The sequence below is a fragment of the Chiloscyllium plagiosum genome, unplaced genomic scaffold (genome assembly GCF_037043375.1).
Source record: "Chiloscyllium plagiosum isolate Xiang-an unplaced genomic scaffold, Cpla_swu_hap1 HiC_scaffold_24, whole genome shotgun sequence".
Classification (NCBI taxonomy): domain Eukaryota; kingdom Metazoa; phylum Chordata; class Chondrichthyes; order Orectolobiformes; family Hemiscylliidae; genus Chiloscyllium; species Chiloscyllium plagiosum.
Window position 1 is genome coordinate 36,060,231 of NW_028270162.1, and position 24,409 is coordinate 36,084,639.

The 24,409-nt window shown below is 41.0% G+C and overlaps 3 protein-coding genes across 4 annotated transcripts in view; 2 read left to right on the plus strand and 1 right to left on the minus strand.

Annotated features, from left to right (window-relative positions):
- The window catches only part of ascc2 (activating signal cointegrator 1 complex subunit 2), a 62,194-nt gene extending 51,998 nt beyond the window's left edge, over positions 1 to 10,196 (plus strand). For both annotated transcript variants that reach the window (XM_088000082.1, XM_088000083.1), the window contains 3 exons: positions 4,668 to 4,749; positions 5,927 to 6,021; positions 6,755 to 10,196. In XM_088000082.1, coding sequence (XP_087856208.1) covers positions 4,668 to 4,749; positions 5,927 to 6,021; positions 6,755 to 6,923 — 346 coding nt within the window. In that variant the 3' untranslated portion in view covers positions 6,924 to 10,196. The remainder of the gene's footprint in view (positions 1 to 4,667; positions 4,750 to 5,926; positions 6,022 to 6,754) is intronic.
- A 7,091-nt stretch (positions 10,197 to 17,287) lies between these two features.
- Positions 17,288 to 22,738, minus strand: uqcr10 (ubiquinol-cytochrome c reductase, complex III subunit X). Its single transcript, XM_043715829.2, has 2 exons — positions 22,479 to 22,738; positions 17,288 to 17,607 (listed from the first exon to the last, which is right to left on the minus strand). Exons 1-2 carry the CDS (start codon positions 22,617 to 22,619, stop codon positions 17,557 to 17,559), a joined length of 192 nt encoding a protein of 63 aa, XP_043571764.1. The 5' UTR covers positions 22,620 to 22,738; the 3' UTR covers positions 17,288 to 17,556.
- Positions 22,637 to 24,409, plus strand: part of zmat5 (zinc finger, matrin-type 5) — a 40,869-nt gene continuing 39,096 nt past the window's right edge. The window contains exon 1 of the mRNA XM_043715826.2: positions 22,637 to 23,056. Within this exon, the coding sequence (XP_043571761.2) occupies positions 22,726 to 23,056 (331 nt within the window). The 5' untranslated portion in view covers positions 22,637 to 22,725. The remainder of the gene's footprint in view (positions 23,057 to 24,409) is intronic.

The window sequence follows — 24,409 nt, forward strand, 5'->3', positions numbered from 1 at the left end:
GATATAAATATTACAAGGGTGATAAGTAGTGAAGAGGATAGCTATAAACTGCAGGAGGATGTCCAAGGCATGCTTGAGTAGGTAGAGCAATGGCAAATAGAATTCAACCTGGAAAAGTGTAAGTTAATGCACTTATGAAGGTCTAACAAAGCAAGGAATTATGCTATAAATGCTAGGACCCTTGCAAATTACTGAAGACCAGAGGGTCTTTGGTATGCATTTTACAGATCCCTAAAGATAGCAGTGTGGATAGATGAGGTGGTTAGGAAAACATAACGAGATACTTACCTTAGTAGCCAAGGCATAGAATACAAGAAAGGGCTATTGTTGGAACTGTTTAAAATGCTTATAAAACCACAACTGGAGTGCTGTGTAACCTTCTAACCTGGTTGTCACATTATAGGAAGGATGTGATGGTATTAGGAGGTGCAGAGAAGATTTATATTCAATTTGTTCATGGGATATGAGCATCACTGGCTGAACCAACATTTATTAACCATCTCTAGTTGTCCTGGAGAAGACGGTGGTGGGCTGCCTTCTTTGAACTGCTGCAATCCATTTGGTGGAGGTAGACCTACAATGCTGTTAGGAGTAGATTTGACTCAGGGACAGTATTGGAATGACTATATTTCCAAGCACACTGATGAGTGACTTTGAGGGAAATGTGAGAGTGTTGGTATTTATTCTTCTAGTCCATCTTGTTTGTGGGTTTGGAAAATGCTGTCTAAAGACCTTTGATGAATTTCTGTAGCGTATCCTATTGATTCTACACACTGCTGCAATTGTGATGTGCTGGAGAGAGTCAAAGCTTGTGGATGTGGAAAAGATTATGGGGAAATGAGTAGGAGAATGGCGCTGTGGATAGTATTTTGTGAGCTGATATCTGCATGAGCAGTCAGTTGGTACCTGTACTATAAAACTCTATAATCGGATATATTTTTCTCGAGATAATTTCATTTCCTACAAAGTATCTGCAGTAATAGTTTAATCTGAGATATAAGGTGTGTCAAGTTTATGTCAATTAAAATCAAGGGTACACTATGATATCCCAAAGCCAGTGTATTACCCAGTGATATCAGAGTATTATTTGCCTTGTGATTTTTACCCCAGATATTTTAGACTTGTGGTAAAGTTTATGTTTGCCGATGAAACAAATCATGTAAATAAAGGATATTGGGAAGAAGGTTGAATATTAACCATGGATTTGATGGGCTAATTACTTTGCTTTTGAGAGCAGATCGAGAGGCTGTGAATGCATACTTAATAAGCAACAAACAAAATTGGAGATTTCAATAATTTTGTTAAATTTGTACAGTACAACATGGTTCTAGTGAAAGCTGTCAATCTTGATTAGCTAATATTAGCTCTGTCTTCTCTGGAATCAAGAGAGGTCATGGTAGATTTGTCCAGCCTGGATGAGGAGTTTTGTGTTCCTATGGTAGTATAACTGTTGAAAGGTGTCTCGGCTTTTGAGAATATAGGGGCTTTTTAAATATGAACTGAGAAATTTGTAACAAGAAGTGTGAAGTTTAATGTTGTGAGACCTTGGGATGTTCAATTTTTGTATAGATATTGTTTTTGTGCATGTTCAAGAAGTACAAGTGATTTGGCAGTGGAGTTATAGAGTCATAGAGACGTACAGCATGGAAACCGAACCTTCAGTCCAACCTGTCCATGCTAACCAGTTATCCCAACCCAATCTAGTCCCACCTGTCAACACCCGGCCCATACCCCTACAAACCCTTCCTGTTCATATACCCATCCAAATGCCTCTTAAATGTTGTAATTGTTCCAGCCTCCACCACTTCCTCTGGCAGCTCATTCCATACACGTACCACCCTCTGTGTGAAAAAGTTGACCCTTAGGTCTCTTTTATATCTTTCCCCTCTCACCCTAAATCTATGCCTTCTAGTTCTGGATTCCCCGACCCCAGGGAAAAGACTTTGTCTATTTATCCTATCCATGCCCCTCATAATTTTGTAAACCTCTATAAGGTCACCCCTCAGCCTCCGACACTCCAGGGAAAACAGCCCCAGCCTGTTCAGCCTCTCCCTATAGCTCAAATCCTTCAACCCTGGCAACATCCTTGTAAATCTTTTCTGAACCCTTTCAAGTTTCACAACATCTTTCCGATTGGAAGGATACCAGAATTGCGTGCAATATTCCAACAGTTGCCTAACCAATGTCCTGTACAGCCACAACATGACCTTCCAACTTCTGTACTCAATACTCTGACCAATAAAGGAAAGCATGCCAAACGCCTTCTTCACTATCCTATCCACCTGCAACTCTACTTTCAAGGAGCTCTGAGCCTGCACTCCAAGGTCTCTCTTTTTTCAGCAACTCCCTAGGACCTTACCATTAAGTGTATAAGTCCTGCTAAGATTTGCTTTCCCAAAATACAGCACCTTGCATTTATCTGAATTAAACTCCATCTGCCACTTCTCAGCCCATTGGCGCATCTGGTCAAGATCCTGTTGTAATCTGAGGTAACCCTCCTCACTGTCCACTACACCTCCAATTTTGGTGTCCTCTGCAAACTTACTAACTGTACCTCTTATGCTCACATCCAAATCATTTATGTAAATGACAAAAAGTAGAGGACCCAGCACCAATCCTAGTGGCACTCAACTGGGCACAGGCCTCCAGTCTGAAAAACAGCCCTCCACCACCATCCTCTGTCTTCTACCTTTTGAGCCAGTTCTGTATCCAAATGGCTAGTTCTCCTTGTATTCCATGAGATCTAACTTTGCTAATCAGTCTCCCATGGGGAACCTTGTCGAACGCCTTACTGAAGTCCATATAGATCACATCTACTGCTCTGCCCTCATCAATCTTCTTTGTTACTTCTTCAAAAAACTCAATCAAGTTTGTGAGGCAGGATTTCCCATGCACAAAGCCATCTTGACTATCCCTAATCAGTCCTTGCCTTTCCAAATACATGTACATCCTGTCCCTCAGGATTCCCTCCAACAACTTGCCCACCACTGAGGTCAGGCTCACCGGTCTGTAGTTCCCTGGCTTGTCCCTACCGCCCTTCTTATACAGTGGCACCACGTTTGCCAATCTCCAGTTTTCTGGCACCTCACCTGTGACTATCGATGATACAAATATCTCTGCAAGAGGCCCAGCAATCACTTCTCTAGCTTCCCACAGAGTTCTCGAGTACACCTGATCACAGATCCAGCACTTCCTCCTCTGTAATCTGGACATTTTGCGAGATGTCTCCATCTATTTCCCTACAGTCTATATCTTCCATATCCTTTTCCACAGTAAATACTGATGCAAAATACTTATTTAGTATCTCCCCCATTTTCTGCGGCTCCACACAAAGGCCACCTTGCTGATCTTTGAGGGGTCCTATTCGCTCTGTAGTTACCCTTTTGTCCTTAATGTATTTGTAAAAACCCTTAGTATCATTTTCTCTCTTAAACTGTTTTAATTGAATCTAATTTTATTTAAATAGTCAATGGTTCCATTATGTTTCTTTCACTTCATAAATTTCCTGGTTACATGTTTCTAGAATAAGAAAATTAAGGCAGAGTTAAAATTGGGCACCTGCAGTTGTGTAATTCTTCAGAATTCTTTTGAGGAAGTAACAAGCATAAAGGGGAAAGACTGGTTGTAATATATTTGGATTTTCACAAGACATTGATAAGGTACCACGTTCAGGCTACTTAATAAACTAAGAGTCCATGATGTTGAATAGATGATTGGCCAACTGTAGATGACAAAGTTGGGGTGGGGGGGATGCAGATTTCAGGATGGCAACCTGTAAATTGATGTGCCACAGGGATTAATTATTTACATACGTATAATTTTTTATATATACCATGTATAGATGATTTGGAGGAGATGGATGAATGTATTATCATCACGTTTGCAGGTAACACATAGGTGGGAAGGTAAGTGGTGAGGATGGCACAAAGTCTGCAGAAGAATATAGATCCGATGTAGCCTGGGAATATGTGAGGTTCTGTATTTGGCTGGAAGTATGGAGGAGCTGAATATTATTTAAATAGAGAATGGCTGCACAAATAATTTGAAAGTCCTTGTGCATAAATCGCAAAAGATTAGTGTACTAATAGGGAAGGCAAGGACATAGAGTTTCAGAATCTGAGGAAAGATGTACTGGCATTGGAGACAGCTCGGAGAAAGTTCACCAGGTTGATACCAGCTATGATGGGTCTATCGTATGAAAAGAGTTGTTTATTCATTTATTGATTGACACGTGTATTTTATTATAAAATGCAGTTCGGCCTGTACTCATTGGCATATAGAATAATGAGAGGCAACCTTGTTGAAACGTACAGATTCCTTAGGAAACATGACAGGATAGATGAAGAAAAATTATTTGCCCTGCAGGACAGTCTCAGACCAAAGGGCATAAGGTCAGAATAAAGGATCACCCTGTTAAGGCAGAGATAAGGTGGGTAGTAAATCTGTAGAATTCTTCTCCACAGTTTGTATGGTGGGGCAGACTCAATTGCCTGTATAGTCTACTGTATTGTGGTCTTAACCATGCTTTTATAATATATTAATTCAGCTGGTTGTTTTTCACCTTCTAGATAGGATTTTTAAAAATGGACAAGTGTATTATTTGCAATGTTAATTTCACAAATAAAAGTATCAACTACAGACATATCATAATTCACTGTTTTTCCAAGACCATTTACAATTCCTCGAATCTTAAGACAAAAAGAGGATGAGGAGGAAGATGATGATGAATCTGAAGAGGAAGTACCAAAGGTAATCCAAATCAATAATGACATCTAATACATTGGGATTTGGCTCGTTTATGGAAGCCAATATGTACCACAGTATTTTTTATTCAGAAATATGTTTTGCTAAAGGAGGATGGTTCTCGGTGGAATTTCTTTTAAAATCCTAGGACTTTATGCAGTGTTTATGACAATCTGCATTAAATTGCTACAGGTTGTACTTACAACTGAAAATCCTTTGAAACCGTTGTTTCTACGCCTGAAACTGTCTCCCCTAATCATTCCTATTCAGTGGGTTATTTGGGAAGCCTATCATACAAAATTTTGAAAATTTCATTAATTACTTCACTTGATTGCTGATTTCATGTTTATAGTACATCTATGTTTTGAAAGTCTGAATTTCCTTTTAAAATATTTATTTCAAAATTATTTTACTTGAAATCTGACTTGTTCCTCTTGTGCAACGGTTTAAAAAGAAAAGTTCTTTATTACACAATTGAGATTACTTTTCTTCAAAAGTAGTCACTTCTTTTTACAATCATGCTGATGTGCAGATTAATCTTTGCTTCAATTTTGTCCATTTGGCTAAAATGCAATGCAGTATAAATCTTTCCCATTCTGTGAAAAAATACTTTAATCTTTGAAGATGAGGGTGTAACAAGAGTCATTCATATTCATTTTGTTAAATTAGTAATTCACTTGGGAGAGGCCATATTACTTTACTCTTTTCTGAGGGAAATATCTGTGAACAGAGAAAAATGTAACTGGTAGTCTGTTGTCATTTCTAATTTTTAAAAGAACGTCAGTGAAGAATCACTTGTCCAATTTCTTCCAATATCTTCGGCACCTTTGCTAGTACTCGTCATTGTTATTACCATCTCATGCACATTGAACCAATAACTTTATTGTGGTGTCCTGCCAAAATACTTATAAAACTGTTTTTTTTTAAATACCTCTGTGGCCTAAATCATGATCATATTTGACTGTGCTGACTATGAATGTAATTTCAGGTTGGTCAGTCAAGTATCAGTGTTCATTCTTATATCAATTTCACTCTAAATAAAGCCATTATGAAGCATGTCTCAAAACTAATGATGCTTATGAAAGTTGTCTAGCAAGCAACCAAAGATCTATTTTTGTTCATATAAATAAGATTATGCCAATATTGAAAATAGAGAAAAATGTAACGATGTTGTAATTTCTAGGAGGAAATTCCAAAGAGAGATCTGTTTGTACAGGACCCAGCATTGCTGAGGGAAAGAGCAGAGGCAAGACGTGCTACCTTTAATGCCAGAAGAGGGTAAGAATCTAAGCAATAAGAATACTTTTATAAACATTTTGAAACAGAATTGCTTAGTCACAAGTCTAGATGTTATAAACTTATTAATCTGTCTTGGCTCTTGATTATTCTTTCTTTAACTATACTTCGTTGGTTCTAAGTCCATTTCACATGTGAATATCTGACTGTCAAAGAAGATAACAAACTAGCTATTGTCCCAGGGATAGGTATGAATAATAGCTTCCATTATTGGCTTCAAGCTCCTGCGGGCACTGATTTACAAGTCAATCTTTTGCATTGGACACATCCATCTCCATCGGTCAAGGTTATTCAAAGATGCTAGACCATTTAAGTTTAATACTTAAAATCCTGAAACTATGTTTATATAAGCAACATTTAGCTTAACCAAAAAAATCCAGCTTAATTCTGGTAATTCTTTAAATACTTTGGGATGTATATCTATTAAGTGTGCGCAAAGGGAAATGATTGCATCTCCTTGCAGGGATTACTAGATGTCTCATTTGCACTCACACATTGTTGCTGGGAAGTCTGGATTAATGAATAGCATTTAGGAAATTCATTGTGTAACACATTAGAAATCCAGTTCATTCCTACACTGCCTTTCCCATATTTTTCTCCTCCTCCCCATAATTATCCAATTGTGACTAAATAAGTATAGTTGATTTCTCTAATAGAAGAAAAGCGATTGTCTAACTTGATCAATTAACTGCTGTCTAAATGTATTGCTTTACAGGTTCAAACATGACAATAGCACTGTTCTGGGAAATGCAAGGGGCCAAGGGCAATCAAAAGAAACACTAATGGAGAGAAGAAAAAAAGAGGCTAATAAATCCCTTCGATCTAATCATAATCGGCGATCACTTGCAGATAGGAAGAGGAACAAAGGAATGATTCCATCTTAATTTTATTCACATTTTCCCTCCATCACAAACATGCTTGCCTCCAGTGGCCACTTCCAGCTAGTAAAATTTCCTTTCTCAAGCAAGAATAGCCAAACGTGATGAACAGTAAGGCATATCCATTTTTCTCCTCAGAAGAAAAAAGTTAAATCTCTGAAATATTTCGCCTCATAATTTCTCATGTCAGTTGGCCAATTTGTCTTCTGTTGGTGTGCAGTTTGAATGAAAAGTCAAAACAACTGAAATAAACATTGATACAGTTAGATTATCAGCTCTTGCATAGCTGGAGTAATCATCTTTTGCTTATTTACTGATACTGAAATGGAGTTGCTGAATGTTGCAGTCCCTCTGCTTATTTGGTTATGCTCGAGTCTGCCTGCAATATATTTAACACCTCTAAACATTATCACTGAACTACTGCAAAATCTAGCAACTGCGTTGATTGAAAGTTTGTTTTAATGAGAAAAGATATTTTTTGAATGTTTTCTTTTAGTGTATTACCAGAATTTTTGGAGCCCCCAAAAAAGTTTCCATACATCTTGCTGTCTGATCTTTCACTGGTATTGTGTGCTGTGATGGGTTTGCACAACTTGACCCAATCAGCCTAGGTGTCTGGACAACTGAAAACATCTTAACCATTTGCTTCATGATTTATTTTAGAGAAGATATTGATGCAGATACATGGCAGAGCACATTTGCATTATGATGACATCATTGAAATGTGAAAGCAAAAATGAAATTAAGGTTGAAATAGATTTTTCCTTGCTGTGGTTCTGTTTGCCGAGCTGGAAGTTTTTGTTGCAAACGTTTCGTCCCCTGTCTAGGTGACATCCTCAGTTGGAGGCTCCCAAGCACTGAGGATGTCACCTAGACAGGGGACGAAATGTTTGCAACAAAAACTTCCAGCTCGGCGAACAGAACCACAGCAACGAGCACCCGAGCTACAAATCTTCTCTCAAACTTTGAAGATTTTTCCTTAAATTGAGGATAGTTTCAGCACGCATACTGTAGATAATGTTCACAGGTCATAATTTTTAACTCTTTACTGTTGAGGCCACAGCAGCATCAGAAACATCACTTATATAGTGCACTATTGCTTGTTTTGCACAATCTTGATTCCTTTTTAGTTTGGAATAATTACATAACCCACTGTCTTTACTTAAACCAATTTATTAGAGTGCAAGTTAAAATATCTAATATAAATGTTCATGAGGAATTTTCAAATAAAGACAGCCATTGGTCAGTGTGTGGCAGTTTTTCTTTTTTCAGTTGGTATTTATTTTCCAACCCTAGATGTCCTGAAAAAATGGAGTGGCTTGGTTAACCCTCTTCACAGGCCATCTAAGGCTTAATAATCATTTATTCAGATTTCATTGTTACGATGTCCAGCAGAAAGTAGATCTATAGCAAACAGTTGCCATTTGAAGATTTGAATCTTTAAAAAAAATTCGCTAATTCAGAGGAGGATGCTGCAGGGGTACAAGAAAAGACTGAGGTATAGAAACTAGATAGAGCAAACATACAGGTAGTTCTTGTATAAAGCATGTTTTGGCAGTGTGATTTGGCTAGAGAACACTTACCTCTTTGCAATAGCGCAATTCCAGCAGCGACCATTTTGCACACTTTGTCCTGCACATGCACCAATGTCAGCTGCCATCAGAACATGAGAGGTATAGTACTATACGTTGAGCAGCCTTATCTCAAACATGCCTCACAGTGCCAGAGACGCGGGTTCAATTCCCACCTCAGGCAAAACACTTTATGTCTGTGTGGAGTTTGCACATTCTCCCCGTGTCTGCGTGGGTTTCCTCCGGGTGCTCCGGTTTCCTCCCACAGTCCAAAAATGTGCAGATTAGGTGAATTGGCCATGCTAAATTGCCCGTAGTGTTAGGTGAAGGGGTAAATGTAGGGGGATGGGTCTGGGTGGGTTGCTCTTCGGAGGGTCAGTGTGGACTTGTTGGACCAAATGGCCTGTTTCCACACTTTAAGTAATATAATCTAATGAATGTTCATTGCTTTCCTTCGGATACAAGAATATTTTTGTATAATTCCTTCAGGACTGCATTACTCTTATACATACTATTTGCCTTTCTAATTTATTCTTGTACCTTCATATCACACAATCTATTCCTAAATTATGCATCTCCATTTTTGCAAAAAGAAAATTGACAAGAATATCAGCAAGAAGCATCATGGTGATAAAATTGCAGATGGTGAATGCAAAAGAAAGACTATAATGCTGGAAGAGAAGCTAAATGTTATAAAGTGTTTTGAGCGTAAGGAAATAACATGTTATATAGCTCGCTTAACAGGAAGGACAGAGTCGATCTTGCGCACCATTAGAGGCAATGCTGAAAAGATTAAGGCAATCAGTGTTGCTGGAACAAGTCTGAGTGCCAGCAAATCTGAGAGGTCATGGCTAAAGGAACTTGAGATGGAGCGGCTTCTAAGTGTTGGGATAGAAAATAAAACAAAAATGTAATCTGAGACAACCTTTCTCACCATAAAAGAGAAAACCTTGTCCATTTATTAAGATCTAAATAAAAATACTGAAAATCATGCAGATGTGCCTGCCTTTAGTTCTAGCAATAGTGGTTGGCTGGTTTGAAGAACCGTTATGCATTGCATTAATGTAAAGTTAATTGGTGAATCTGCCTGCACAGACTAGGAGCGTACGCTGGCATTTTCTCCCGTAGTCCAAGATATTAAAGGATGTGAACCATCAAAGGAGCTCCCAAAAATCAAAGAGCATTGTGCTACCTTTGCAACGCAGGTTGGCTTTGAAGAAGTGGAAAGCAAGGATATTGAAGAGCTGCTTGAGTCCCACTGCCAAGACCTAGCTGATCTATAACAGCTTGTCACTGACAGGGAAGTAGCATCTGGAGATTAAAAAAAAATATCCAGGATGCAGCACCACAAGAGCCTTCCACTTCTCTTTTCTATCCTGAAGGAAAGTTGAGAGGCAGTTGCAGTTCTTGGAGGACAATGATTACAATGCAGAACGCAGCAGGGTAGCAGTTCATTCAATAAGGTATCATCTGGCACCCAATGAACAGCTTCTTCAAGACAGAAGAAAAGGGCAAGGCAGCAAAATTTGGATGTCTTTTTTAAACCAATCTCCAAGAAACGGTCAGAAGACAATAAACCAAAGCCATCCACACCTGCAACCACAACTGCAGATGATGATGTTGACCCTCTGTCCTTGTATTAACATTTTTTTCAATGTAATGTTTAAATTTACTTTTGTTTCATGAATAAATATGAATTAAACCTTCATTCAGGTTGTGCTATACTTTGTGTTAAGCTTTGGGTGATTTTTGCTGGTCTGCCCCTTATTAGTAAATTTTCTAACCCATCCTTCTATGCCCTCATCCAGGTCATTTATAAAAATGACAAACAGAAGTGGACCCAAAACAGATTCTTGTGGTACACTACTGGTAACTGAACTCCAGGATGAACATTTCCCATGAACCCCCACCCTGTCTTCTTTCAGCTAGCTAATTTCTGATCCAAACTGCTAAATTACCCTCAATCCATGCCTCCATACTTTGTGCAGTAGCCTACTGTAGGGAACCTTACCAAACACCTTACTAAAATCCATATACACCACATCAACCGCTTTACCCTCATCCACTGTTTGATCACCTTATCAAAGAACTCTAGGTTTGTGAGGCATGATGTTCCTTCACAAAACCGTGTTGATTATCCCTAAACAACTTATTCCTTTTTAGGGTGCAGGTTTGCTCGCTGAGCTGTAGGTTTGATATCCAGACATTTCATTACCTGGCTAGGTAACATCATCAGTGGCGACCTCCAAGTGAAGCGAAGCTGTTGTCTCCTGCTTTCTATTTATATCTTTCTTCTGGATGGGGTTCCTGGGGTTTGTGGTGATGTCATTTCCTGTTCGTTTTCTGAGGGGTTGATAGATGGCATCTAAATCTATGTGCTTGTTTATGGCGTTGTTGTTGGAGTGCCAGGCCCCTAGGAATTCTCTGGCATGTCTTTGCTTAGCCTGTCCCAGGATAGATGTGTTGTCCCAGTCGAAATGGTGGTTTTTTTCATCCGTGTGAAGGGCTATGAGGGAGAGGGGGTTGTGTCTTTTTGTGGCTAGCTGGTGTTCATGTATCCTGGTGGCTAACTTTCTTCCTGTTTGTCCTACGCAGTGTTTGTGGCAGTCCTTGCATGGAATTTTATAGATGACGTTGGTTTTGTCCATGGGTTGTACTGGGTCTTTTAAGTTTGTTAGCTTTTGTTTGAGAGTGTTGAAAGCAAGAGACAACAGCTTCGCTTCACTTGGAGGTCACTACTAATGATGTTACCTAGCCAGGTAATGAAACGTCTGGATATCAAACCTACAGCTCAGCGAGCAAACCTACACCCTAAACCTCAACCTGAGCTACAAACTTTATTCCTTTTCAGATGATTATAAATTTTATCTCTTATAACCTTTTCCAACACTTTACTCATAAGAGGTAAGGCACACTGGTCTATAATTACCAGGGTTATCTCTTCTCCCCTTCTTTAACAAGGAGACATTTGTTATCCACCAGTCTTCTGACACTACTCCTATAGACAATGACGACAAAGACCAAAGCCAAATACTCTGCAATCTCCTCCCTGGCTTCTCAGTGGATCCTAGGATAAATCTCATGCAGCCCAGGGGACTTGTCTATTTTCACACTTCCCAGAATTATTAACACCTCCTCCTTGTGAACCTCAATCCCAATTAGTCTGATAGCCTGTATCTCAGTATTCTCCTCAACAACATTGTCTTTTTCCATAGTGAATACTGATGAAAAATATTCATTTAGCACTTCCCCAATCTCTTTGGACTCCACACACAACTTACCACTACTATCCTTGATTGGCCCTAATCTTAATCTAGTTATTCTTTTATTTCTGATATATCTTTAGAAAGTTTTAGGGTTTTCCTTGATTTTATCTGCCAATGACTTCTCATGTCCCCTCCTGCCTCTTCTTCGCTCTCTCTTTAGATCTTTCCTGGCTAACTTGTAATTCTAAAGTGCACTAACTGAGCCTTCATGTCTCATCCTAACATCAGCCTTCTTCTTCTTGACGAGATTCAACTTTAGTAAACCACAGCTCCCTTGCTCGACCACTTCCTCCCTGCATGACAGGTACATTCTTATCAAGGACAGAGTATCTGTTCCTTGAATAAGCTCCACATTTCAACTGTGCCCACCCCCTTCAGTTTCTTTCCTCATCCTATGCATTCTTAAACTTGCCTAATCTCATCATAATTGCCTTTCCCCTAGCAATAACTCTTGCCCTGCAGTATATAGCTATCCCTTTCCATTGCTAAAGTAAACATAATTGAATTGTGGTCACTATAACTATAGTGCTCACCTACCTCCAAATCTTAACGCCTGGTTGGATTCATTACCCAGTACCAAATCCAATGTGGCCTTGCCACATGTTGGCCTCTACATACTGTGTCAGGAAACCTTCCTGCACACCTTGGACAAAAACTGAACCATCTAAAGTACTTGAACTATAGTATTTCCAGTCAATATTTTGAAAGTTGAAGCCCTTCATAACAACTGCACTGTTACTCTCATTCCTATCCAGAATCAGCTTTGCTATACTTTTTTCTACATCACTGGAACTACTCAGAAGCCTATAGAAAACTACCAACAAGATGACCTCTCCTTTCTTATTTCTAACCTCAGCCCACACTACCCCAGTAGACGAGTCCTCAAACGTCCTTTCCGCCACCGTAATACTGTCCTTGACTAATAATGTCACACCTCCCCCTCTACTACCATCTCTGAAACATCTAAATCCCAGAACCTGCAACAACCATTCCTGTCCAGCTGTATCCATGTTTCCAAAATGGCCACAACATTGATGTCCCAGGTACCAAGCCATGCTGCAAATTCACCCACCTTATTAAGGATGCTCCTGACGTTGAAGTGGACACATTTCAAACCACCTACCTGCTTGTTGGTGCACTATTGCAACCTTGAAACCTTATTTCTGACCTCACTACTCTCCACCTCCTTGACACTGGAACTACAGTTTAGGTTCCCAACCCCCCCAAACCCCCATGAATTGTTTAAACCCCCCTGAAGAGTATTAGCAAATGGTTCCCCCCCACTTGGGAGACAACACACCAACCGTGAGTCTCTCTTGTTCTCACAACACCTCCTATTTGTCCCTTTAACTATGGAGTCCCCAGTGACTAATGCTCTGCCCTTTTTTCCCCCTTTCCCTTCTGAGCAACAAGGACAGACTCTGTACCAGAGACCTGTATCCCATGGCTTGCAACTGGCAAGTTGTTCCCCCCCAACAGTATCCAAAACTGCATACTTGTTATTGAGGGCCACAAGGGTCTGCCAGTTCCCTTTCCAACCCCTGACTGTAACCCACCTGTTGTCTTGTACCTGAGATGTGACTACCTCTCTGTAACTCCTCTCAAATAACCCCCTCCACCTCCCGAATGATCTGAAGTTCATCCAGCACCAGTTCCCTAACTCAGTTTGAGGAGCTGGCATTGAGTGCACTTTCACAGATGGAAGTCAATAGGGACACTAGTGGTGACCCTTGCCTCCCACGTTCTGCAGGAGGAACATTCAACTGCCCTTACCTCCATTCTCGCTATTCTAAATTCCCAAAAAGACCGCTGAAAAATAAAATTTAAAAACTGGTTACCTTACCAATCCGGCACACAATTCTTTTTGTTGGTAAGAGGAGGAGGGGTGGGAGACAGTACCTAAGCAATGTTTCAGGTAACGGAACCGCCCAAATATATTACTTCACTGCTCAGCATGCGCTCTCTCTATTCATGAGGTAAGTTTTTAAATCAGTAATTCACCCTACAGCAGCCCTCTGGTCCTCGCTCCCACTCTGCCTGCTGCTTAACGCATTTAGGTAGGCTCATTGCATACTTTTAAGTTACAAACCTAAACAGTTTTAAAAATCTGGCTGTGGTTTTATAGCATATGCTAATGTAAAAAGATGCCAATAAATGAAAGCCACATTACTGGAAGCATTTTCACTTGTTGGCATATTTTTACATTAACCTGTGCCATAAATCCATGACCTTACATTTTGAGATATGCTATTTCTATTCTAGGTGGCTATTCTACCTTACAGAAAGTGTTTTATAATTAAGCACAATGAAACAGGGTATAAAAAAAGTCAAAACAACAGCACTTTTAAAAGGGAGAAGAACAGACAAAGGAAGCATGTGGTGAGGTCAGTGCAGGAGAGAGGGAGAGAGAAAAAGAAAGAAATCCACATAGCTAATTGACAGAGTTAGCAGTCACTGCCTTTGCTATTGAATTCACGTATCCCTGGACATCGGAGTGCATCTGGGAAAATTTAAAAAACTGTGAAATTCACAACTGATCTAGGAGGAACCTGTCTGGAAGAGGTTATAGCACAGAAGCAGATAAGCACAGCCTTAAAATAAGTCTGCAGTAGTGAGTAGAGTGGGTTCTTTCTTGATTAAACTTCAAATATAAGCCATTAGTATTAGTTTAACCTGGAGCAATGTTTTGTAGAGGAATACGATAGTGCTATTTTCCTTATTAGAATGATATGCTCTTCTTGTGGGATGTGGGAGTTTAGGGAGAGTTTAGGGGTTACTGAGAATTATATCTGCAATAAATGGTGTTGGTTGCAAATCCAATCAGATCGAATGGATGGGTTGGAGAGGCAGTTGGAGGCAATGAGGAATGTACAAGAGCAGGGGAGTGTGATGGATGGCAATTACAGGAAGGGGGGAAAAGTTTCAGATACAGTCACATAGATGGGTTAACTCCAGGAAAGGTAAGAGGTAGGCAGGTAGTGCAGGAGTCTTCTGTGGCAAATCCCATTTCAAATAAGTACGCTGTTTTGAAAAATGTAGGGGGTGATGGATTCTCAGGGGAATGTAGCGCGAACAGCCAAGTTTTTGGTATTGAGACTGGCTCCAATGTAATGGGGTATGTCAGGTTTCAAGTGATCGATCGTGTTAGGGGACTCTAGTCCTAGGTACAGACAGACGTTTCTGTGGCCAGCAGTGAAAAATCAGAATGGTGTGTTGTTTCCCTGGTGCGAGGATCAAGGATGTCTCCGAGAGGGTGTTCTCAAGGGGGAAAGATGGGCCAGCAGAGGTAATCGTACACATTCGCACCAAAGACATAGGAAGGGAAAAAAGGTTGAGATTCTGAAGGCAGATTACAGAGAGTTAGGGAGGAATTTAAAAAGGGGGTCCTCAAGAGTAGTAATATCTCGATTACTCTCAGTGCTATCAGCTAGTAAGGATAGGAATAGGAGTACAGAGCAGATGAATGTGTGGCTGAGGAAGTCGTGTACGGGAATAGATTCACATTTTTGGATCATTGGAAGCTGTTTTGGGGTAGAAGTGACCTGTACAAGAAGGACGGATTGCACCTAAATTGGAAGGGGACTAATATACTGGCAGGGAGATTTGCTAGAGCTGCTCGGGAGACTTTAAACTAGTAAGGTGGGGCAGTGGGACCCAGGGATAGTAAGGAAAGAGATCAATCTGAGACAGGTCCAGTTGAGAACAAAGGCGAGTCAAACAGTCAGGGCTGGCAGGGAGAAAGCAGAGAACAAGGTAAGACCGATAAACTGCATTTACTTCAATGCAAGAGGCCGAACAGGGACGGCAGATGAACTCAGGGCATGGTGAGGAACATGGGACTGGGATATCATAGCAATCACAGAAACATGGCTCAGGGATGGACAGTACTGGCAGCTTAGTGCTCCAGGATACAAATGCTACAGGAAGGATACAAAGGGAGGCAAGAGAGGAGAGGGAGTTGCGTTGTTGATAAAGAGGATATTCCTGGAAATACATCCATGGAAGTTATTTGGGTGGAACTGAGAAATAAGAAAGGAATGATCACCTCAGTGGGATTGTATTATAGACCCCCTAATAGTTAGCAGGAAATTGAGAAACAAATTTGTAAGGAGATTTCAGTTATCTGTAAGAATAATAGACTGGGACTGCCATAGTGTTAGGGGTTTAGATGGAGAGGAGTTTTTAAAGTGTGTACAGTATGTGGATGCAAAACCGGACCTCATCTCAGGAAATAAGGCAGGGCAAATGACCTAGGTGTCAGCGGGGGAGCACTTTGGGGCCAGCGACCATAATTCTATTAGATTTAAAACAGTGATGGAAAAGGATAGACCAGATCTAAAACTTGAAGTTCTAAATTGAAGGAAGGCCAATTTTGACAATATTAGGCAAGAAATTTCAAAGGCTGATTGGGCTGATTAGCAGTGCTAACCACTGAGCCACCAACCCGCTCATAGACCTGTGACAGGAACAGTAATCTGATGAGAGGAAGGTGAATCTGAAAACCAAAGGATTTAAAGCTATAATGTCTCTGAGAATGAACTGCTAATAACGAGAGGTAATTAATAGAACTTGCTGCTGCAAACAATTTAAAGATTTGAGCTGTTGCATTTAACATTAATTTTTAGCTTGTACACTTTCTCTTGGAGATAGATTCAGTTTTTAAAAATTGACAGTTTATGAACTCAATTGTAGTTGAGAACAGAGGTGGTATAGAATAATTAACATGATTAGTGAAGAAAAGAAGTTGGAGATTGATCTTGATTTTTTTTACATTTGTTTTGAACTAGTGAGCTGGTTTGGCTGACAGCAATGAATACTTAATGCTGTTTGGATGATTACTGTATACCATAGTCTCACATGATTTGATTTTGGAAGGCAGCAGCATTTACGTGTGTGTATTTTTACTGCAACATAATGTTCCATGCAAATTATCAGCCTGTCCAGTTTTTAAATCTAGCATTTCAATATTTTAATATCTTTTCCTCCGGGGTTAAATTAATGCAACTTCACTTTAAAAATCAATTTTTCATCTCCACAAACTGCTTAGAAATATAAACAAGATTTGACCATGAACCACATGAAGTGATATTAAGCCGAATGACATATGGTTTGGGCCAATGAGTAGGTTTTATAGTGGGAAAGGGCTACAAAAGGAGAAGATTCCAGATATGGGGACTCAAGCAATGACAGTGATAGCTGCAATAGTGGAAATACTCAAGAGGCTAAACTGAAAGTTTGAACGTTCAAACTCAAGTGTCGCAAGGCTAGGGAAGTAGTGAGAAACAAAACCAAGGAGTGAGGAGTAAACAATTTTGAAAGTGAGACCTCTGTTGACCAATGTAGCTCAGTCCAGAAGGGAGTTAGGTTAGTGATTTATTGAGCAGGTTATGGAGAAGGAAAATTGATTTATTTTTAAAAGGCATGTTACATTAATCTAATCCTGGGGGAAAATATTACAATTCTAGATAAAAATGGATAATTGATAACTTGAATTAAGAAACAGTGTGTTTAAATGAAAGAAAATCTCACCTCATTCTTGTTAGAAAGTATTTATTTTGTGATCAGGATGGAAAAAATGATTAAAGGCAGATAAATTGTTTAATTTTAGATACATCTTCCAGTAATAATTTTCAACAAATGGGCCCAGCACTTGTACCATTACAGTATCAATCCATGTTTTCCAGGGACTGTTCCAAGACAATCTGATAAAGTTAATGGTCCTGGTCGATGACAGAGTAGTATTGGGCTGTTCAACAGTAGCAACATTCCAGATGGAGAACACCTTGCAGTATTGAGTTCTAATTATTCTTCCTCTTTTTTTTCATAATTGTGCTTGATGTGTTTCCACAACTTCTGTAAATAGAGAAAAAATATTTTACAAATTTCTTACTTCATTTGGTCACTAGTTCTGAAACTTGTAACATGAACCAGGTGCAGCAATGACAAGTAAACTGATAAGCTACAGAGTGAATTTAAATCACAATTATTACAGCACAGAAGAAAGCCATTTTCCCATTGTCTTTATCAGTCCAATTAAAGAGCAAACCACCTATTGCAGTTTCTTCACCTCTTTGTAACCCTACACATTTTCTTCTTTTCAGATGATCTAGTTCTTTTTTGAATCCTTCAACTGAACCTGTGTCCACCACTTTCAGGCACTGCATTCCAGATCTTGACCCACTTGTTGTATGGAAAGGTTTTTCCTCATTGTGAGATTTGTTTCCTTTGCCAATTACCTTAAATCTATGCCCTCTTGTTCTGGACCCTTCTTCTAATAGGAATCACTGTCCATACCCTTCATATTTTTGAATTCCTCAGTCTTCTGTTTTCTGAAGAAAAAAAATCTCAACTGCTCCAGTCTAACTATATAACTGAAGTTTCTCATTTCTGGAATCATTCGCATGAATCTCTTCTGCACTGTCTTACTTTCACATTTTTCTTGACATTTAATGCTCAAATCTAGATATAATAGGTCAGTTGAGGCTAACATTTTTTTGTAAATTCAAATTCAGCAATCAACTGAAAACTTGAATAGGCATCTCAATCATTTGCCTAGTAATATCTCAGTGCGGTACCTTCAAGAAATGAGCTGGCACAACTTTCCCAGCCAACAACTAATGTCACTTATAAAAGTTGCAATATGTGGCTTACTATATCAATATACTAATGGTAGCATGTGCTGTTTGATTTAATGACTTGCACAGTTGGAATCCAGCCACTTTATGTTCATTTTGAGACAGCAACAATGCATTAGTCAGTACATTAACGGAAGGCTGTTTCGGTGGGGGGGGGGGGGGGGGGGGAAAGTTACTCCAGCGATTTTAGAAGACGAGGATTATAGCACTGAAGTTTGAGGCAAAATTCATTATTAAAAAATACATTTCTGCCTCACCCATCTCTCTCAACACTTCCCCTCCAAGCTTTGACACTGAAGTGTAACGAACAACAGGGAAAGCAGGTAGGTTAGCCACTTTGCAAAAATAAGAGTCGATAATATAAATGAGTAATGCTTCTTGTAGCCTTAATAAGGGGGTGAAGAAAAAGAGAGATTGGGACGACAATATTGACATAGTCAGCAGGTTCAAAGCAATAGTTACGATCTGAAGGTGTCAGCAGCCACCCAGAACATCGGAGACAGACAGGCCCACAAAAAAGGTGAGATTTTAAGCCTTCAGCCCTCTTGATATTCCTGTGTACCGGAGACGGTCCCTTAATGATCAAAAATCTATCTTAGAACCTTTAAAATTACACAAGAACTCTGCCTCCACAGCTCTGTGACAAAAAGTTCCAAAGACATGGGAAACCTTGTCAAATGCCTTATTGAAGTCCAAGTATAGATCACATCTACTGCTCTGCCCTCATCAATCCTCTTTGTTACTTCTTCAAAAAACTGAAATCAAGTTTGAGAGACATGATTTCCCACACACAAAGCCATGCTGACTATCCCTAATCAATCCTTGCCTTTCCAAATACATGTACATCCTGTCCCTCAGGATTCCCTCCAACAACTTGCCATCACCAAGGTCAGGCTCACTGGTCTATAGTTCCCTGGCTTGTCTACTTTTTGTCATTTACATAAATGATTTGGATGCGAGCATTAGAGGTACAGTTAGTAAGTTTGCAAATGACACCAAAATTGGAGCTTTAGTGGACAGCGAATTACCTCAGATTACAACAGGATCTGGACCAGATGGGCCAATGGGCAGAGAAGTGGCAGATGGAGTTTAATTCAGATAAATGCGAGATGCTGCATTTTGGGAAGCAAATCTTAGCAGAACTTATACACTTAATGGTAAGGTCCTAGGGAGTATTGCTGAACAAAGAGACCTTGGAGTGCAGGTTCATAGCTCCTTGAAAGTGGAGTTGTAGGTAGATAGGATAGTGAAGGCAGCATTTGGTATGCTTTCCTTTATCGGTCAGAGTATTTTACTGAACTGTGAAAATATCACTCACTATTTTAAGCTATTTTTTGTTTCTGCTAGAGAGAGAAGAAATGACCAAGTTGTGCAAATTTGAGGAAAACATGTCTGATAGTACTCGCGATAACATTTAGAAAATAAAAATCAGAAAATAGTAGTAGTAGGTCTTTTGGTCCATTGAGCAAAGCTCCACTATTCAACATGATCATGGACAATCCTATATTTCAATGCCATACTCCTGTTCTTCCCCACATTTTCTCTAAATATTTTCAGTGACTTAGCCTCCATAGCTTTCTGTGGAATTTCACAGGTATACCATCCAAAGTGAAGAAGTTTCCACCTAACCTAACCAGGGGAAACATCATCCCTGCACCTAATCTGTCCATCTCTGTTAGACATTTGTGTGCTTCAATTAGAACCCCTCACTCTTCAAAACTCCAGTAAACACAAGTCTAGTGAACTCAAAATCCTACCACTGGTGAAGACACTGCACAAATATCCCCATCTTCAACAGTGATGGAGCCCAGCACATCAGCACAAAGGATAAGTCTGAAGTTATTGCATGCATCTTTAGTCAAAGTGCTGAATGGACAACCCATTTCAGTACCCTCCTGAAAGGTTCAATTTTATAGAAGCCAGCCTCCAGTCAATTTGATTCACACTACATAATAATCAAGAAAAAGCTGATAATACTGAAAGCCAACAACATTTCTGCAACAGTACCAAAATTATGCCCGAGAACTAACCAAGCTCCACAAATAGAGTTACAGCACCGGCAACTCAAATTTGTCTAGCTATGCCTTGTCCACAAAGAGCAGGATAATCCATGCCAATTAGAATCCTAGCAGGTTACTCTTGATCATAGTGACAGAAAGTCTGGTTGACAGTGTTATCAAGCAGCATTTCCTTAACAATAGCCTGCCAGGGAACAACATTCCTGAAGAAGGGCTTATGCCCAAAACGTCGATTCTCCTGCTCCTCTGATGCTGCCTGGCCTGATGTGTTTTTCCAGCAACACACTTTTCAACTCAACAATTGCCTGCCAGGCCCACTCACCTCTTGACATTATTACACTTAGTCCAAACATGGACAAAAGAGCTTTACTATAGGAGGAAGTAAAGAAGACTGCCCTTGAAATAAAGGTAGCATTTGACCAAGTGTGAATCCCTCACAAAACTGAAAATTGAGAATTAGTGGAAATCTCTCCATGGGTTAGTCATACCTAACACAAAGGAAGATGGTTGTGGTTGGAGTCAGCTACTTCAATTGCAGGACATTGCTGCAGAAGTTCCTCAGGGTAGTGGCCTGGGCCCAACCATCTTCAGTTGCTCCATCCATAGCATTTTCACCATCACTAGAACAGAAATGGGATGTTTGCTCATGATTAAGCAATGTTAAGGACTATTTGCATCTCCTCAGATACTGAAGCAGTCCATGTTCAAAGGCAGCAAGACGTGCAACATTCAAGCTTGGCCTAATAAATAGCAAGTAACATTTACCACACAAGGGCTAAGCAAGAGAGAATCCAATCATCACTCAACTACATTACCCAGCTGAACTCCTCACCAACATTCTGGGGTTATTATTAATAAGAAACTGAAAAGGACCAGCCATACAAAATACTGTGGCAACAAGAGTAGGCTAAATGCTTGGAATTCAGCATTGGGTAACTCATGTCCTGTCTCTTCAATGCCTGACCACCATCTAAAAAATACATCAGGAGTGTGACAGACTACTCCCCACTTGCCTGAGTAGATGTGGCTCCAACACTCAAAGCTCATTACTATTCAGCACAAAGCAGTCTGCTTCATTGGCAACACATCTTCAAACTCCAACATTCACTCCCTTTGCTACTGATGCACAATGGCATCAGTGTGTACTTTACATCCACAAGAACTACTGCAGTAACTCCTCATGCTTCCCCCACAGTAGCTTTGAAATCGACAACCACTTCCATTTAGGATGCCAGAACCAACAGCCATATATGACCACAACCACCTGAAAGTTACCCTGCAAGCTCCTCAGCATCCTGACTTGAAAATAAATTTCCCTTTCTTCAGTGTCACTCCTGAAATTCCCTTTCTAAATGACATTGCGCATCTATGTACAGCACACAGACTTCAACGATTCAAGAAAACAGCTCACCAACTTCTCACGGTCAACTCAGGTCAGGAAATAAACATCAGCCCGCTTACATCGTGTGAGTCTCTATAAAGAAAGTCAGAAGTCACACAACACCAGGTTATAGTCCAACAGAGGAATGGTCACCAGACCAGAACCATTAACACTGATGATTTACCTTCACAGATCTGCTAACCGTTTCCAGGTACTTCACCTGACAAAGGGGCTACGCTTTGAAAGCTTGTGATTTCAAATAAACCTGTTAGACTATAACCTGGTGTCATGTGACTTCTGACTTTGTCCAGGGGAAAAAAAGAGAGGACTGCAGATGCTGGAGAGTCAGGGCCGAAAAGGGTGGCGCTGGGAAAGAACTGCAGGTCAGGCAGGAGTATCGAGGTTTCGGGCATAAGCCCTTCATCAGGAATGCTGACTTTGTCCAGCCCAGTCCAACACCGGCAAATCTCGAAATGCTAACTTTGAATTTTTCTGCACAGGTGCTGCAGAGCTCCTGGAGTTTTTCCAGAAGTTATTTTAATTCATTCCTTTTGTTAAAAAAAAAGTGAAACCTATGACTAGTCGGTCAGGGGGAAGGAAATCGGTTTCAGGACAGCTGAAGGTGAACCCTCTGCGGGGGCCTCACGTTGGTCACATTCGCTGAACTATCCCCCCCTTCCCAGTGCTCACCCCCTGATTAAGTTGTTCAAACAGAGCGTCTCCCGCTTGGTCGAAGACCCGCTCGAAGAAGACGGCGCCCACCACGATGGTGAAGACGAAGGCGGACGTCCTCTTGAACATCGTGTTGTAAATCTGCCTCAGCACCGCCATTTTCTGCCGCTGTACTCCTCCCGTAACCTTCCGCTATGACGGCAGCGCGTTTAAAAATATATATAAATAATTCGCTCCGAAACGCCCGTCCCGGCCCTCTCGCCCAATGTCCGTTAAAGGGGCCGCCAAACGCAGCCCGCCCTCATTATTATTACCTCATCCGCGCGTGAGTACAGGAGCGTTAATTCGTCGCCGTTTGGGTAAAAGCTGTCTCCCGGCATCAGCAGATTCACCAGCGCCGGGTCCCTCTCGGCTCAGGCAAGGGAATTGCTCTGTGACCGGCGCCAGCAGATTCGTCGTCTCGCCGGCGATGGGGAAAACCTATTTCTGCGATTATTGTGGCAGATCGTTTCAAGATAACCTCCATAACCGAAAGAAACACTTGCAAGGAGTTCAGCATCAGAGAGCGAAGAAGTTTTGGTTCGACTGTTTCCGAGGTGACTATGGAGCACGTTAGTTCTGGGGGTGGTCGGTGAAAGTTCTGGAACAACTCAGCATGATTGATGCGGGTGGACAATTCGGGCAGAGTACAATTTAATCCCGTGAATTCTAAATACATTGTGATTTTCAAATAGGGGGATTGTGGGAAATGCTGGCAAACGTTTGTAAGTTTTTAGGTTTTTTTATTTCAAAAGTATACTTTGTTCACAGAAATCTTTTGATATATGTACAGTTAGTGATGCCATTCATATATACACCACATGTCTTTACATACAGAGGACAGACTGAGTCATTTGTATTTACAAGTCTGCATGTTGACCATCCAGATGTTTAGCTGAGACATCAGCAGAGCCCAATTACTGAGTGGGCCCCCTGTTGTTCTTCGGCAGGCACTCCTTTGAATCCTCCCACTTCCTCCAGACCAAAGGGGTAGCCATGGGCACACATATGCCTGTCTCTTTGTTGGCCATGTAGAGCAGTCGATCTTCCGTAATTACACTGGCACCACTCCCCACCTCTCCCTCCGCTACATTGATGACTGCATTGGCGCCACCTCGTGCTCCCGCGAGGAGGTTGAGCAATTCATCAACTTCACCAACACATTCCACCCTGACCTTAAATTTACCTGGACCATCTCTGACACCTCCCTCCCCTTCCTGGACCTCTCCATCTCCATCAGTGACGACCGACTTGACACTGACATTTTCTAAAAACCCACGACTCCCACAGCTACCTGGATTACACCTCTTCCCACCCTATCTCTTGCAAAAATGCCATCCCGTATTTCCAATTCCTCCGCCTCCACCGTATCTGCTCCCAGAAGGACCAGTTCCACCATAGAACACACCAGATGGCCTCCTTCTTTAGAGACCGCAATTTCTCTTCCCACGTGGTTAAAGATGCCCTCCAACGCATCTCGTCCACATCCCGCACCTCCGCCCTCAGACCCAACCCCTCCAACCGCAACAAGGACAGAACGTCCCTGGTGCTCACCTTCCACCCTACCAACCTTTGCATAAACCAAATCATCCGCCGACATTTCCGCCACCTCCAAACAGACCCCACCACCAGGAATATATTTCCCTCCCCAACCCTCTCCGCCTTCCGCAAAGACCGTTCCCTCCGTGACTACCTGGTCAGGTCCACGCGCCCCCTACGACCCACCCTCCCATCCTGGCACTTTCCCCTGCCACCGCAGGAACTGTAAAACCTGTGCCCACACCACCTCCCTCACCTCCATCCAAGGCCCTAAAGGAGCCTTCCACATTCATCAAAGTTTTACCTGCAAATCCACTAATATCATTTATTGTATCCGTTGCTCCCGATGCGGTCTCTTCTACATTGGGGAG